Here is a 16154-nt window from a genome sequence, read left to right on the forward strand (position 1 = left end):
ATTTTATCCATATCCAATATTAGCTTTTTAACATTGTTTTTCTGATTTATTAGATATAAGGTGTGTTTTGCACTTCTTTGGTTTGTATACTGGCTGACCATTTTTCCTAGATGCACTTTGTCCATTTACCTACGAGACTTCCGAAGTTGTTCTTGTATTTGAATGAACTTCTTGTTTCGGTGGTGGACACCGGACCTCTTCAGTCATATTTAGCACAACCAGCTTTTCTCATTCTGATGAAATGTTTCTTTTTCATTCAGTAGAAGTTTTACAGTTTTATAGAGTTGAATCTGTCAACATTTTCCCTTGCCCTTTCTTTTTAAAAGAAACCTTTAAAACATTAAACCTGCCAGTATTTTAAATACCACGAAGGCAGGGTGAGCTGACTGCGTGCTAGGTCTCGTCCTTGCGGAGAGCGAGGTGCACGGAGGGGGCGTGAAAGTGCCCCGCACGGAGGGCAGCGGCCCTGTCCACAGCAGCGCCAGAAAGAGCAGTTCCGTTAGAACTACTTCTGGTTCAAGCACCATCCAGGGTGTATGAGCGGGATCCTGCCAGCCTGCGTCTTTACCCCTCTGTGTATTAGGGAACACAAGACAGACGTTGAAGATACCCCCTGCAGAACTTAGGCTTTCCAGAAAGACACTTTTTTTTCTTCTTGGGATATATTCCTATTTCAGATCTGCGTGGTTTATTTGTGAAAGTATTTAACGACATTTCATATTTTCTCTCAGTTTTCACAGAAAAATACTGCACTGCTCACCACGTGGATAAACTTCCTGGCCCGAGAGACTGGGTACAGATCCTGCAGGATCAAATCAAACTGGCCAGAAGAAGGTTAAAAAGAGGCTCAGGTATGAATCAGCCGCCAGAAAAGGATCGCCAGCAGCCCTTCACTGAGTTCCTAGCTTTGTCAAAGTACAGTCCCCGCTCTAGGGCACTTTGCTGTCTTTGGTCTGTTGAAGGAAAAGCTCCATAGAATGTGCCGTGGTTTTGCATTTTAAAGTCTTATTCGAGTGCGGTTCGAAATTCACCTGAAGATTAAATAGTAAAAATTATGTCAGGCCAAGAAGGTTGCTCGTTTGGTTCGTGGCCTCGTGTGTCCTACCTGTGAAGCCGGGTCTCTCTTTTGTGGTCGCTTCTGTTTGCTGCTGAGTTTTGCTTGTTTCGATCTGCACGACTTTATAAAAAGTACCAGTTGCTTGAGGTAAAAAAAACCAAAAAAACAAAACAACAATCCTCCTATCAGCAACACCACATGAAATAGGCAAAGGGGTTTTAAGTCAAATAGATATTTTTCAAATCTGGCTTTGGCAGTTCTGAGATGATTTTACCCAGGAATGCGAATACCAGTTGAATTATGATTATTTAGGTTTGGTGATTTGAGGTCTCAAATGACAGTGGGCCCATTTACCAGTGAAGAATTCCTTTGAGGTCCGTTTTCTGCCATCATGTAAGAATCATCATCCCTAGGAGGCCACAAACCTCTAGACGCTATTTTTTAAACAAACAAACAATTCCGATCAAAGCTCAGGACGCCTGGCCCGCTAAGAGCCTCGGTGCTTCTGTAGCTGGAGAGCGCAGCCCTCGGGGCCGCGCTCCAGACGCTGACTGCTTGCCACACGGCTGCCTGGTGCCGAGGCCCCGGGGAACAGCAGCGCTCATGCGGGGGCCTGGGTCTCTGCCAGATCCCTTGTGTGAACTCGCAGCGTGGGGAACAGGGAGCGGCCCCCGGGGAGAGCTCCTGGCACAGGCTGGGAATGCCCTCGATGCAGCGGGACATGGGCAGCAAGGAACCACGTGCATCTCCAGGCTGAAAAACCTTACAGCTCTCTTCTGTAAAGTAGCTAGCAGAACTCTAAAGTATTTAGCCACAGCCATTTTTTTTTTAACTGAAATCTTCCTTTCCTCTTTTTTTTCCCCCATTTGCTTCCTTTTATACGAATTGATGCCCTTCACAAAGAGCAGTGACTACTGCTATTTGTTGTTGGTAGAAACGTAGTGTCGCATCAGGCAGTCGGTTGTAGTGGAGTCCAGACCTGGCTTTCAGGTCTCTCTGCTCTTCACAGCCCTGGACCTCGGGCAAGTCACTCCAGCTTTCCAGGCCTCAGGGTCTCCATCACGAAGCAGACAGCTAGAGAAAGCCTGCTTCGCAGTTGTCATGAGGTTCCAGACATACGTCATACGTAAATGTCCCCATAAACTAAGCTAATGTGCCTTTTGAAAATGCCTGCGTTCTCTGCAGCAGCACTGGGGGGGGGGGGGGTCCTAGGTCAGGGGGCCAAGCAGCCCGCCGTGCCCTGCAGTCCCCTCTGCTTCTGTCGTCCCAGCATAACTGCTACTGACGCCCTTTGCGCCTGCGCAGGTTTTCGGGCTTGCATGCTAAATAAATCATACACTCGCCCTTCCCCCAGTTCTCTCCTTTTCCTCTGCCTCTTTCTCTTCATCTACAAATCACCGCAAATAAACGCAGCAGGGGCACAGTGAGAAGAACAGGTCAGAATCCCTAGCTCCCAAATTCCTGGGACCTTCTCTGAGCCTCAGGCTCTCCGTTTATGTAACAAGACGAATACCTGCCTCAGGGCTGTTTTCAGAGTTAGAATCAGACAATGTAAGTATTGCCACTAATATAGAACTGACACGTAATGCTCAAAAAATGTTCATGCCCTTATCCTCCTTCCCTTTGCCCGCCCCAAACAAAGCAGAACTATTGCTTTATCCCTGCCATTTCTTAAAACCACCACTGTCTTTTTCTCCTGGACAGTGTTGGTCAAATTTCCTCCCAAAGGGTTTGCATTGCCTGAGTTGGCTTCCCCGTCCCTGTTCACTTCAGAACCCATTGCCTTTTGCCCTCCGGCCCCACCCCCGTTCAGAAACTCCTGCTGCATTGGTGGGATGATCAGATTCGCTTTCTGTTTACAGTAACACTCCACTTGACCTGCTTGTTGATTTTGACTCCAAGGGCTCTCTTCCCTTGGGCTCTGGGGCCTGCCTGTCTTTGCTTCTCCTCCCCTTCTCTCGCACTGCCTTAGGGCTAGTCCACAGCCGCTGCCTCCTCCGGGGCCTGCCTCCGAAACCCAGGGGCTTGCTTTCCATTCTTGATGCTGTTGTTATTCTGACGCCTCACCCAGGACTTGAACCATCCCACCATCGATGGCTCACCAGTGTGCTGCTGCAGACGTGGCTGTGTCCCAAGATCCTAGACTTCATTCTCTGAGAATTAGATACTTCCACTCGCTTCCTGTCTTCCCCAAATACAATCCCATCTGCACACCCCCTTCAGCATCACAGCCAGCCCCACACTCCTCGCCCACTCCTCCTCCTGCCACGGGCCTCGAGAGGGTCCCGGCCCTTCTCCTGCCCCAGCCTCACCGGACGCCTCCCTGTTCTGAACCTTGCTGGGCTCTCTGCCTCGGAAACAGCACCTCCTCCTGTCACAGATCATAAAGGATCCTTCCTCCTGGAGCCTTCGTAGGTGGCCCCAGCTCTTTGGTCTTCTGCCTCCAGAATAGTGGCACTCCTGTCTCTTCCACTGACCATGAGATCCCCAGGAGCAGGGTCTGCATCTGAGTCGTGTTTCTGTCCCAAGTGTGTGGCCCATCACGGGCACACAAGAATATTTGTCGACTGAACCAACAAATCAGTCAGTGGAAGAGAAGAGTCCATAATCCACCACGCAAAGGTCTTACTGTTTAGTTCGTCCTGGTCACATGAGATCCTGGATAATATTCTAGCAGTTCCTTACCTGACATCCGAATACTGATTCCATGCCCCCCAGGACCCACAGGGTGGCAACATCCCTGAGCTCTGTCCCTGGGGACGAAGTGCCTAGGACTCCTGGGGACTCCTGTGGCCTCTCACATGGTCGTCCTCGAGTGCCCCTTCCTCCCTCCTCCTCAGGCGTGTTCTCTCATTTCCTTCCCTGCATCCTACTCCTTAGTCCCTTCCTGAGTCCTCTCTTCTCCCTTCTTCCCCCAAACTTTCAGAGTCTTGAGTCACAGTGGCCTGACCTCACTCAGGGTAGATTAACTGAATAACACTTAGGAAGATTAACTCCCCTAGTGGGTCTCTCACCCCTTCTTATGCTGAAGGTCTTCTGCCTCAGCCTTCCTTGCCTCGCAAAGGCCCCCTTTTATTACTTCAGCCTCCTTAGACTTCAGGCTCCAGGAACGGGCTGGGGGGGAAGGGTCACAGTTGAATGACAGGTGTTACCAAGACAACTGCCCAGTAGAATACACATCAAAGAACCCCTCATTGAGCTCTGATGCCGTGTTGGGTGCTGTGTCTCCTCAGTTTTATGTCCCAAGTCAGACTTCATTTATGAAGCCTGAGTGGTGTCTTTGCTAGTAAGTATAAGTTGGCGATCTTGACTGTTTGGGTATGTAGGAACTTCATTTACCTATTGGGGAAATTGTTGATGCCCCAAAACCAGAGAGGCTAAGTCGAATAATCAGGCCTGAGAGAAATCTAAAATTTGCCATAGTGAAGAGACCTGAATTTAGTACTCTGTAAGCCCAAAAGAGAGGGCAAGGCCAAAGTACCCCAAGAACCAGCCACTTGGCGACCTTCTGGTGCTGCACACACGGATCCCAAGGACACCAGCAGCTTCTAGCCGGAGGTGGGTTAGCGTGTTCGTGCACTTCAGTTCCTCCACAGAGAATCCCAGAAGCCGCCTGGAGTCTGTGAGCTCCACAGGGGGTGGGGGGGTGTGAGAAACACTTGGAGCAACTTGGGAGCTTGAGGGGAAAGAACTGTATAAATCCAGAGTATTGATGCTACTAATTCAGGAACTACAGAGCCAACTCAGAGGGAGGAAGAGGAGGGCTTTGTGTGACAGAACACGTGCCTCTAGCTGAGGAGAATGATTACAAGTCCCTGGGGGACCTGAAGAGTTTAGGTTTGAAGAGGAGCCTTCGAAAGTAGAAGACATGAGAAGTAGAGAGAATATGGAGTCTATATCGAGTATATTGCGGAAGGCTATTTTCAGACACAGAAACAGCCTTTCTGGTGTTAAAAGGAAAACCACAGGCCCAAAATGGAGTCTCTTGTGCTAGGTCACATCACCAAACTGGAGTGTAATACCTAACCTGACAGACTTTCAACCTCCCCAGGGAACATAGTCTTAACTGGTCAGTCGGCAGTTTTCTGGTTGGCACCAATAAAGGAATCTGTCACATGGACCCTCTCCATCTCTCCATCTCCCAGAGCCAGATGAGGTAATCCCCCTGATAAGACCCTTTTGTCCCCAAAGGAAGGTGGCCTTACCCACTATAATCCTTTTTTTCTGTTTATGACTTTCAAGTCTTGTCTTTTAAAACCTTAATGCTCTGCCGGAGCCCTTTGGAGCTCCCCTCTTATTTGCTGGATGGGATGCGGCCTGATTCCTGAATCACTTCCCAAAGCCAACTAGATCTTCACATTTACTCAGTTGGACTGTGTTTTTTAACACTGGAAATAGCCCACGTGACTAAAATAGGGGGTTGGGTTTAAATTTTGTTTCCTCATTGTAAGGTAGTGTGGAAACATCTTCAACATACAGACTTTGTACCATTCATTTTTTAACAAACAAAGGGGAAAATCTATTTGTAAGCTGATGGGGAAAAAAGCTGATCTTGATATAAATTTATATTTGATAAAAAAAAATTTTGTTTCCTCATGCTATATCTTTTATACATAAGCACACCTCTTTTTTTTCCTCCTAGTGTCAGATGCTGAGACCAATTACGATGAGCTCAGGTCTCCATTCCCTTCCCTGCTTTCCCCCAGCAAACGCACATGCACACAGTGGGGACTTTCCTCCACATTCCTGTTTCTATTTCCCACAGACTGGCCCGTGAACACATTTCTTAACCATCCCAGCGTCTGTATTAGTAATTCACAGGACACACGCATTTCACACACGCACACCTGCTTCTGCAGAGTGGGATCCGAACTGTAGACAGCTGCCCTCCCCTTCCCTTCCTGTGGGAGCCTCTCGCGGGCCCAGGACATTGTCTGCCCTGTTCCGTAGTCATCACCATATTCGATGCGGGGCTTCTTCACGTCTGACCACTGCATTTAGACGGTCTCCCTAGAGATTTGTGACGGGCCCCTTGGCACTTCTCTGCCTTCTTAGCAGGTTCCTTCTGCATCTGAGAAGGGGCAGGTGGCCCAGGGGCAAACCTAACCCTGACCTACAGGCCAACCTAGACCAAGGGACAGCACATCAGCGGTGACCTGCCAAATAGGCTTTATCTTCCAGTTTTGTCCAATACTGTTACACTTCATTCTTCTCAAGCAGCACCGACACGGGACCCTTGCCTTTCCCTCCCGAGGCTGATAGGAACTGAGAGGCCAAGATCAGTAACGTTGCTCCCGCTCATGTTCTTTTGTCCTAATTATTCCCAGTCCCAATGATAATGCGAACAGTGTCTTATAGATGTTCCACGTCTTCAACCTGATTTATCATATTTGGCGCAATTCCTGGAATTAGGTTCAGACTCTAACTGGGCGAGCTCATCAGCTCGCCGCTGAAGGAAGCCCACCCTGCCTGTAGGAAGGAGAAGTGCCCCGCACAGATCTGAAAGGTAGTTATGCGAGTCCAAGTAGAAATTCATTTGGGGCTCTCCTCACATGTAATAATTTCCTCCTGTAACTGGAATGATTCCTTTCCCGGTGTGGATTTTTAATCATTTTCATTAGGTTATTTCCTCAGAGCTTGAAACCACAGTTTTTTATTTGTGTTAGATCTAAGAGCAAAGCTGTCACTGCTATTAAATTTTTATTGGACTTGCTCAATCTTTTCTAAATTTCACAACTTGACTGTCACCTGAGAAGAAAGACTATGAGCTTGTTGTTACAGACAGATGTTATAATTAAATTTAAGGAATACAGCCGTGTTCTTCACCGTGACACTTGGCCCTGTTTGTGCAGCCAGCCTACGCTAATTTGCATACAATAATTTGTATATTTTTCAGATGTATACATTCTGTTTTTACTAGAGCATAGGATTGCATAGGCCTGGTTTTTAAAAGTAAGGATTGCTAAATTACAAAGGAAGGGGCTTTGTTACAACTAAAGAGAAGGTAATTATACATATAGAGAAAGTTACTAAAGTCTAAAATGAACTAGAAGTTGAAGATTTTAAAAATCAGCTCACAGCGATGCATGCAATATACATCTGGACTATTCATAGCAAAGAGATTAAGAGCCCAGGCATGAACTTGACTCACAGCCTTGGCAGTGTCACTTACTAGACGCATTCCCTTAATCTCTCCCCTTTTTTTAAGTTTACTTATTTGTTTGTTTTTTTAGTAATCTCTAGACCCAGCGTGGGGCTCGAACCCACAACCCCAGAGATCAAGAGCCCCACGCTCTTCCGACTGAGCCGGCCGGGCGCCCCGTATCACCTTAGTCTCTTAACCTCTGTCTGTCTCGGTTGTTTCCTTTGTGAAAATGCGGAATAACCGACCTACCCTGTAGGGTTTTCTAAGAGTTAGATGACACGATAAATGCAAAGTGCTCAGTAAATGGTAAATATTTAATAAATGGTGGTGGCTGTTGTTGCTATTATTGTTATCATTACTGAAAATTTTTTTAAATCCTAGACAATGAAAGTAGTTCATCTCCTGACTCAAATTTACTCAGACTAATTAGAAGAAAATAGTGTCTTCTCAATATAAAGATGACATATGTTCATTATTTTGTGAATATATAAAGTGGTTTTAAAAACTCAAAGAATGAAATTTGAAACGCCTGTAAGCCTTCCATCCAGAGTAAAACTCTGTTAACATTTTAGTATGTCCTGTATTTTATCTATAAGCCTATTTTAAAATTTTTAATCTTTTTATCCTTGCGCTTGAACCCCATGTTCTATGTTATTAAATAGTCACCTACGACATCATTTTAGAGAAGAGCAGAAACTCTTCTCCAGCCCAGACCGGGCTTGACTCTCGTGTCTTCTCTCGGCGTTTTCTCTGTGGTGGATTTAGCCGGTCAGCAGACAATGGGCCTTTCACTGATGCCAGGGTGTAGCAATCTGAGGACAAGGTGTTAGAGAATGAACCCGAGTGGAAGCCTTTGAATGTTGCTAGCCGTATCTGCCCCTGATTGTGTTTAAAGCCACAGCAGTGAAAACAGGAGCGTGGTATTACTTTTGCTTCCCACCGACTCAGCATTCGAACGTGATGGCAAACGGCAGCCCCCATGTGCCTGGCCTCACGCGCCCAGGGACGCAGGGAGGAACTGGTGAAAGGATCCAAATGGCCCTGATGAAATGTTTTGACCTGTTCCCAGCATGCTGGGGAGACTGACGAGCCCATCAGTTATCAGGAGACAGAGGAGCACTTTCTTTTTTGTACTTGGTGGAAGGTTTTCTGTGAATGAAGGAGCTACCTCTGGAAAACTCTTAAGGAGATTAGAACATATCAGGCATGAGCAAAGGTTTGCATTTTGAAACACAGGCGTGATGAATCTTTTGAAGATACACTTATTCCTTCTGATTTTCTTTACGACTAAATTGATGCCAATTGTAGACGGGCACCTCTAAGATCTGAGTTTCCAGTCATCTCCAAAGAGAGGTTCTCAGGATTTCCTAAGCCTCCCCCACAGGGATGGTTCTGGGGATGACAAGGGAAAATTCTACCACAGGGATTCACTGACCTCTGTCCTTCCATGATCATATTGAAACAATTCCCCCCAGATTCTGGGTGGATAGTTAAGCCTCAGGAAACAAGGAAAAATGGACTGAAATCATCATGGGTTGACAGAATAAAGTTCATAAGATACCAAAAAGAAATTTATTGCAGGAAAAAAGATTTTATACCATTATCTTAAAAAATACTTTACTGCTACTAAAATCTGTAATGTGAGCAAACTGAAGCTGAAAAGGGGGAAGAAAGTTGAAACTATTATGCATTACTGGACTTTTTAAATCGTATTACTGTATCAGGAAAATGAATGTGCTCCCTGAAACTAATGAGATCTGTGTTTTATGTTTGTAACCAGCAGAGGTAGCCGACGGTGATGAAAGACTGGACAGCATTTCCCTACCACCAACAGGTAAAACACATTTACATTTTCATCACCCGCTGGAAAATACAGCACATGAAAATATTTGCATTGAAAATGTTTGTAACGTCAGAGACGCAGATGCTTGAGCGAACGGCTTCTGGCCCGCACCCTAGTAACCAGAGGTTCTCAGTGCCCTGTGCTCAGAGATATTTTTACACTGCGTCTGAAAAGCTCCATTTTTCACACTGTCTCATATTCTCAAGAGCCTCAGAACAGCAAGTCCTAAGAACTTAGTGTCACAACATCGTGCCTCCCCAAACCTGTGGACATTAAGGGGACTTTAACATGAAATGATACTGCTTTCTAGAATAATCACCAGTTTATGATAAAATTCATGTCCATTCTGTCCTTGTCCACCTCCCCCAAAACGGGTTTTGAGAGGCAGTCATGGCTCTTCATATAACGGGCACGCAGCCAGTAGGGCAAGTGACAGAATAAGCCAGTCCCTCTAGCGTGGGTGCGTGTTCCTCGTCCTAGAGGCAGACCCGCCGGATAGGGCATTTCCTGCAACATCTGCAGCGGGAAGCCACAGACATGACTCTAACTTCACGATATTTGACTCCGGCCCTGGCCTCCTGCCTCTCGTGGGCTCATACCTGAGAGCCCAAGGGACAGGGCCTGATCCCTAAGCCATGCAACAGTTCACTCCCTCAGTTGCTGGCGGGATTCTTTAGTGACCGCCCTCCAAAGTCAGCCTGACGATTTTCTGCCCATAAGACCCAGACACCCCAAAAAACCCTCTAATGATAAAGCCTAACTCCAGGTGTAGGGTGATGAGTTTTAAATAAAATCTGGCAAATCTAAGTGGAGGAGCTAGTCTGTGGAGAAGCCCTGCTGGGTGGCGTGTGTGCTGGGAGCCCCTGTCCCAGGATGGCAAGGAGAGCAGAGTTCCCAGCGGAGGGACAGACACAAGTCAGGACAACGAGAAAGCCCGACCACGTAAATGATGCCCAGCTTTCTCGGTCACTCCGTAGCTAAGCAACAGACCGATGGTCACATAAATGAACTGCGGCCCCTAGTGCAAGAAAGCTCTGCTCACGTCAAGCCCTGACCATGTGTGGCCATCATATAAAAGGGAATAGAAAACTCTGCTTGTTTGGCTATGTTTCCACATTTATGAATGAAGGTAACTGAAATGCATGATCTCTACTGTTCCTTCCCATCGTGTCCTTGCCCATCAGGACAGCTCCTATCAGCCTTGCTCTGATCACGCCGGGCCCACTCCCAGTAAACACATGAACTAGTACTACCAGTAATGAAACTGGTTTCAGGAGGCAGTCTGGAGGAACCGGCTGTCCTGGCTGTGCTGTCCAGCCTTCCTCCCCGGCTTCCCCAGGGCCAACGTGCTGCCCTTCCTCGCAGTGTTCCTGAGTGTGGGCTTTGGTATTGTTAGCAGTACTGCTATTCTTATTTGAAAGCCATTCCCCTTGAAATAATACCTTTGCATTTTCCTGTCTGAAGATGGAGGCAGAGAGATGTTTCAGATGAGGAAATTGAACACGGGATGGTAGGACCACCTCATGGAACTGAAAAGAATTTCAAGGAATCTGAGAAAGAAGGAACGTTAGAGATCATCTAGTCCCCTCCCTTCTTTTTTTATCCAGTCCTTTTATTTTACAGGTAAAAAAGCCTGAGGCCCAGAAACACTAAATGACTCTCTCAAGGTCTCACAGCTGGTTGGTGGCCTGGCGGGAGCCCGGCCTCTCCACTTCAGCCCTCACACCGCATAGCTTTCTTACACCTAAGCCAAAGCCAGCTTTCCTCTGCATGTTTCCTAAAGATCCTAAGAGTCAATGGATGTACTAATCCCTTTAGGCTTCCATTCCTCTGTCCGTCTTCTCAGTTAGAATGTCCGTCGTCAGCCTCCCTGAAGTCCTCCGCAGCTGAAACTCACAGGAGTCCTTTCCCATGTCTTGCCCGGGACCGTGAGGTCCTGACGGACGCAGTAAAAGTAGGCCAGGTCTCTTCACTAGACGACTGACATTTGATACAGATTACTAAACAGCATGATAACTAATACCGTTTATCATTTAGAAAAGGGGAAAAGAAGTCGCAGGTCGGTGCTCAAATGTCACAGTATTGGAATTAGATCACCTTGGTTAGACTAGCGTGTCTTGATCGCCTCTAACGTAAAATCCCCGGTCTGGGCAGCGTCTCTGAACACAGCAGCACTCCTGACCCTTCCTCCTCGCCTGTGCCCCAAGGAGGCTGCCCCGGGGGTGAAGGGCACGGCTCCGGCACAGGTGGCTTCACCCTGGCATTGAGATTCACTGCTAGACCTTCCTCCTCTTGTGGAACTTAGTCGGCAACAGTGGGTCCTTTTGAAAGATGTAGCAACAGTCTTTAGTACCTGCTGAAAGTCTTTTTCTTCCTTCCAAATCCGTGTGTGCTGGGGAGGGGCGGGGAGACGGCTGGAGACCCCTACGTGTGTCGATGAACCGCGACTGACCAGGTCAGGGTTCCGGTCTGCCAGGCCACGGTACTTGTTTCAGCCGCTGCACTAAGCGACCTGCCGCGTGTCTGGTTTTCACAAGAACGTGCACCGCTTTCGTGGTGGAGGAACGTGTTTGCTCGGTTCCTTTTCCCTCACGCCCCTGCCAGGGTTGGAGCAGCTGCCAGGAATCAGCATCGTTAGGTTCTGGGCACAAAGGCCCGCGCCCGGGGATCCCTGGTCCCGTGTCAGGCAGGCTGGACCAGCGGGTGTGGACAGCGTGCTCTGATAACCCTGAGAAACCACCCAGGACTGGGGAACACGTGTCGGAGAGCAGAAAAAGTACGAAGAAAGTAAAATCGACACAGTGCTTTCTAAAATTTACAAAGGAGGCTTCTTAATTTGAAAGAGGGCGGCACAGAGCTCACCTGGGCCTAGCAATTTTTGTCATAAATTAGCAACCTTTCACATACCTCTAAACAATTAACAAAAGTAAAGGAAGAAAATATAAATTAATTTTACACTCAGAGACAACCATTACTGGGTATTTTCCCCCAGACTTTTCTACTTTATTTACACAATGGAGATCAAATACATAACATTTTTATTTCCTGAGAGTTTTTTTTTTTAACTCACAAGCATTTTCCACTTTTCACAAATCTTCATACACATTATTTTAATAGCTGCATCATGTTCTCTCTTACAGGTAAACCGTATTTTATTTAGCCATATTCTATTCCTGGACAATATGTGGACATACTCCTATAGTAACACACAGCCATGGACTTCCCTGTAAAAATAATCAGTACAGACTTCCAGTGGCTAAAATGGCTCACGACTAAAGCCTTGGCTGAAAAATTAGTGATTTAAACGTGAAACAGATACTTCATCAGCGAGGTTCTCCACCGACCCGGCCTCCTTGCCTCTAGCCCCGTCATAGAAAAGTGTGCAACCCTCCTTTAGAGAAGAGGCCCCCCTTCATTGTCTTGTCTCTGTTGTAGGTCATATATTTGACACCAGGAGAGAAAACACGGAAGACACAGAGCCAGATTTCACTGCCTAGACTTTCCTGTTAGTCACACTGTTCATTAGCACACGTAACTCCTTCTGTTGACCTCCCTCAAAGATCCACATATCATTTCAGGTTCCTGCAAAGTGTGGGTGTTCTGTGAAGTTTTCCCGTCATATCCGAACAGTTTTCATATACTTTGTCAGATGTGATAATCAAGCCTCCAATTTGGCGTTAAGATTTTTAGAAATCATTTTGAGAGTTGACTCGTTCGTTACCTTTTAAAAGTCCAGCGTATGACCAGTGAGTTCATTGTTTCACTAAAAAGAAGCAGTTCCCTCATTTTTTTTCCTCATAAGCTCGATGTGAATATATAGAGTTTCGAAGCGTCATTTATTTTAATGTGCCCTGCTTAGATGCAGAACAAAGGAGAACAGCTCTTTCCAGCACTGAGGGAGCAGTTGGGAAGGCCAACATTAATTAGGCCTTCAGCGGCTCAGAAGATGAAAAAGTTGTTTTGGGAGACAGGATAGCTCTGACCTATTAGATCAAATCATTTGTGACATCGGTTCCCCCAAAGATAGCCGTGTGTAACCGAGTAAGTACAAATGGTCTGTGAACTCTTAGGAGAGAAAGACCTTTCACAAAGACTGTGTCAACACAGTGACAAAATGACTAATTAAAAGGCGAGAAACGCAAAGTAACCAGTGACCCACGTGATACCTAACAACTGTTTTCCCAGATGATTTTAAGCTGCGGGGTCTAGTGTTCTGGCACGCTGTGGCAGCCAGCCGCGAACAGACTTCCTATCATACACTTGATTCGGCTCCTAGTACACTCGCCCTCCACTTCGTACGAAACCAACATATGAAAATAAGGGTTTATACTAAAGAGATATCTTGCCATGTGGGTATTTGTTTTACAGGTATATTTACCTCCAGATTCCCTTCTCCAAAAAGATGGTGAATTTAAAAATACCGTTTTACTTAGAAACAGTGCATGTAGACCTCATTCACTGTATAAAGCAAATTGCCATGAAATCTTTGGCACTTGACCCAAAGGCCAAATTTCAGCCAGAAAGAAATTTGGACTGTAGACATGCCGAGCCAGAGGGGGAAAGAATTGTCGCCATTTCCCTAGCACCTGTTTTGCGTCCTGGAGCGTTAGAGCTCGGAGTTCTTGTAGAGGCAGCTGTCGAGGGCCCTGTGCTGTAGCTCCCTGAACCGCTCACCTGAGCTGGGGGGGGGGGGTTCGGGGGCCATGCAGGGCTCCACCGAAGACCAGCTCATCAGCCAAAGACAGGAGCTAGGAGGCACCCCTGAAAGGTGACCACACTGGTCCTAGGTGTGGCTCGTGGAATCACCCTCCCTGCTAGAGAGTTCCATCTCAAATCCGTGTGTCTTTTGTCTTATTTCTGAAGTTACAAGGAAGGTTCAGAGCAATGGTTTCCATCACATCCTCTAGTTATTAGCCTTTTACATTTCTAGGCCAGTTAGGAATCCCTTCCCTGAAACTGGTCCCACTGGCCCTCAAGGGGGCTCATGAAGTCCTACATCCAGAGCTTTTGTTTTTCTGCAACGTATGTTTTAAAATTTGTCTTCTGCCCCTCAGCAGGAAATAGTTCTCAAGGGAATTGAAAAGATTAATTAGTGCCCTTTCAACTCTATTACCGTGAGAGGCGTATGTTGCTAATAAAGGTAGAAACATTTACCTTACCACGTGGGGTCTGTTAAATATGCATCACGAACCTTCGAAAGCACTTCCTTCCAAGACTGGGTGACAGCTTGGAGTTTTCAATACTTGAGGAAGGGTGGGGATTGCTCAACTCACAAGTACGTGCAATGCATCCACAAATTGGAAATACATATCACAAAACCGCAACAGTAAAATCGTATTTTGTACATTAAAATTGTATTTGTGTTTACTTACTGTGACTACTGTTCAGACTTTATTCAGAAATCCTTTTTATAGGCTTTCTTAGTAAAAAAAAAATATTCCATATCTATGGATGATGTCTCAATCTTCTGTATATATGTTTTATTAATATGTAAATATTTAGATTTTTTAAAATTACTATGTTCTTTAAAAAAAATTTCAACACAAGGCTAGTTGTGAAATGGTGTATAACATTGTGTTGTGATATCAATTCCCAAGATGCTCTTTATGTCCGTTCCAGAAGAATACAATAAATTACTTTAATTGAACATGCCTGGTTCGTGCCTGTGTGCCAGTCGTCCTGTGTTTATGAAGAGGAGTCAGAGCTAATCATTAATTAAAAGGTATTTATTAATACTCGGGTGATCTTACACAGAGAATTATATCTCCTTAGGAAGCTAATTTTTAAAAATAAACAAACTAGATTGCCCCCAGAAAGAGCGTCTTCGAATGCAGAAAGTCACAGGCTCTGCCTGGCAGTCCCGAGAATGGCTGTAGCTGGTCCCCCTTGTGCCACTTGAGCGTTAAGTACGGATAGGCTCGAAGCCTAATTTTAAATGAATTAGGTTGCTTTATAATCTTCACTTAAAAGGTTAAGCCCTGCTTCTATGGAAACAACACATCAGAAGGACAAATCGGTCTTCTTTAATGCAAAGTGGCTGGTCACACATAATTGCTTTATTCTCCTCTCTGAACACGGGAGGGCGCTGTTCCTCCCAGGACACCCTCCCCCCACCTCCCTCGAACCCCTCCCCCCCCCAGCCTGGAGCACCCCCAGGCTGGTCTGTCCGTTCTCTCCTGGTCTCTCTTCTGGGTCTGGTTTTGGGGCCTCGCTTGGGGGGGGGGGCTGAGCTATTCCGCAGCTGCCAGCAGAGGTGGGCGTGGGGCGGTGGGCGGGAGCGGCTGCCGCAGAAGCAAGCAGCTGGATGGCTGGTGAGAAGGCGGCAGGGTGAGGTGCTTGCAAAAACACGAAAACCCGTGCCACAGCCAGCTGGAGTCTCACGTACCCACACCTCCTGGAAGCTGGGAGCCTGACACCGGCCAGCCCCAACTGCCGCGATGCCCCTAGACCTTTGTGCAGGCCTTGGGCCGTGGCACGATCTGTGAGGGGGCCCACATCATGTTATTTGGCCCAAGACCCCACACGTGTATGTGTCACCAGACTGACAGCCCTAAAGGGCTCTCCAGTGCAGCGTGAGGGGCCCAGGGGCACCACGGGAGGCGACACCGGGAGGGGGCTGTGTCCTGTCGCCAGAGACGCAAAGATCACACGCTGCCTCAGTTGCCTCTCCTCCTACAGGCCTGGCCTCACGGAGTGGTTGGGAGCGGGAGCCGCCTCGTTCCCCAGCCGCACCTTGAGTCCAGCTCAGCCGTTTCCTGCACACCCACCGTGGGCAGGCACTGTGTTGGGTGAGTCCGGCAAGGCTGGGAAGCAAGGGGAAGAGCAGTGAGAGCCGAGGCTGGGGAGGACGGCCAGGTGCCAAACATGCCAGGCCGTGTAGTCCATCCCAAGAAACTGGGAAGACACAAGGCGGGGCGCACGGGGACAACTGAGGCACCCTAAGAGATCTTGATCAGACTCATATGAGGTATTGACCTGTCTGGCTGAAAGATGGTACCTAGAGGCAGGGGCAAGCCTCAAACAGGGAGTCCCAGTAAGAAGCTGTTGGAATAGCTGGGGATAGATCAAGCTGCTATGAGGACACAGCCCCAAATGCCCAAGCAGAAGAA

At 47.2% G+C, this 16154-nt stretch overlaps 1 protein-coding gene across 15 annotated transcripts in view; it reads left to right on the forward strand.

Moving 5' to 3' along the window:
• Window positions 1-14692, forward strand: part of BEND7 (BEN domain containing 7) — a 78062-nt gene extending 63370 nt beyond the window's left edge. For 7 of the 15 annotated variants that reach the window (XM_045788355.2, XM_045788336.2, XM_087857689.1 and 4 more), the window contains 3 exons: window positions 732-851; window positions 8983-9036; window positions 12481-14692. In XM_045788355.2, coding sequence (XP_045644311.1) covers window positions 732-851; window positions 8983-9036; window positions 12481-12542 — 236 coding nt within the window. In that variant the 3' untranslated portion in view covers window positions 12543-14692. The other 8 variants (XM_045788316.2, XM_045788296.2, XM_045788326.2 and 5 more) reach the window with 8 other exon arrangements.
• The last annotated feature ends 1462 nt before the right edge of the window (window positions 14693-16154 follow it).

This window comes from Ursus americanus, chromosome 31 (genome assembly GCF_024610735.1).
Source record: "Ursus americanus isolate L20-20 chromosome 31, mUrsAme1.1.p, whole genome shotgun sequence".
Classification (NCBI taxonomy): domain Eukaryota; kingdom Metazoa; phylum Chordata; class Mammalia; order Carnivora; family Ursidae; genus Ursus; species Ursus americanus.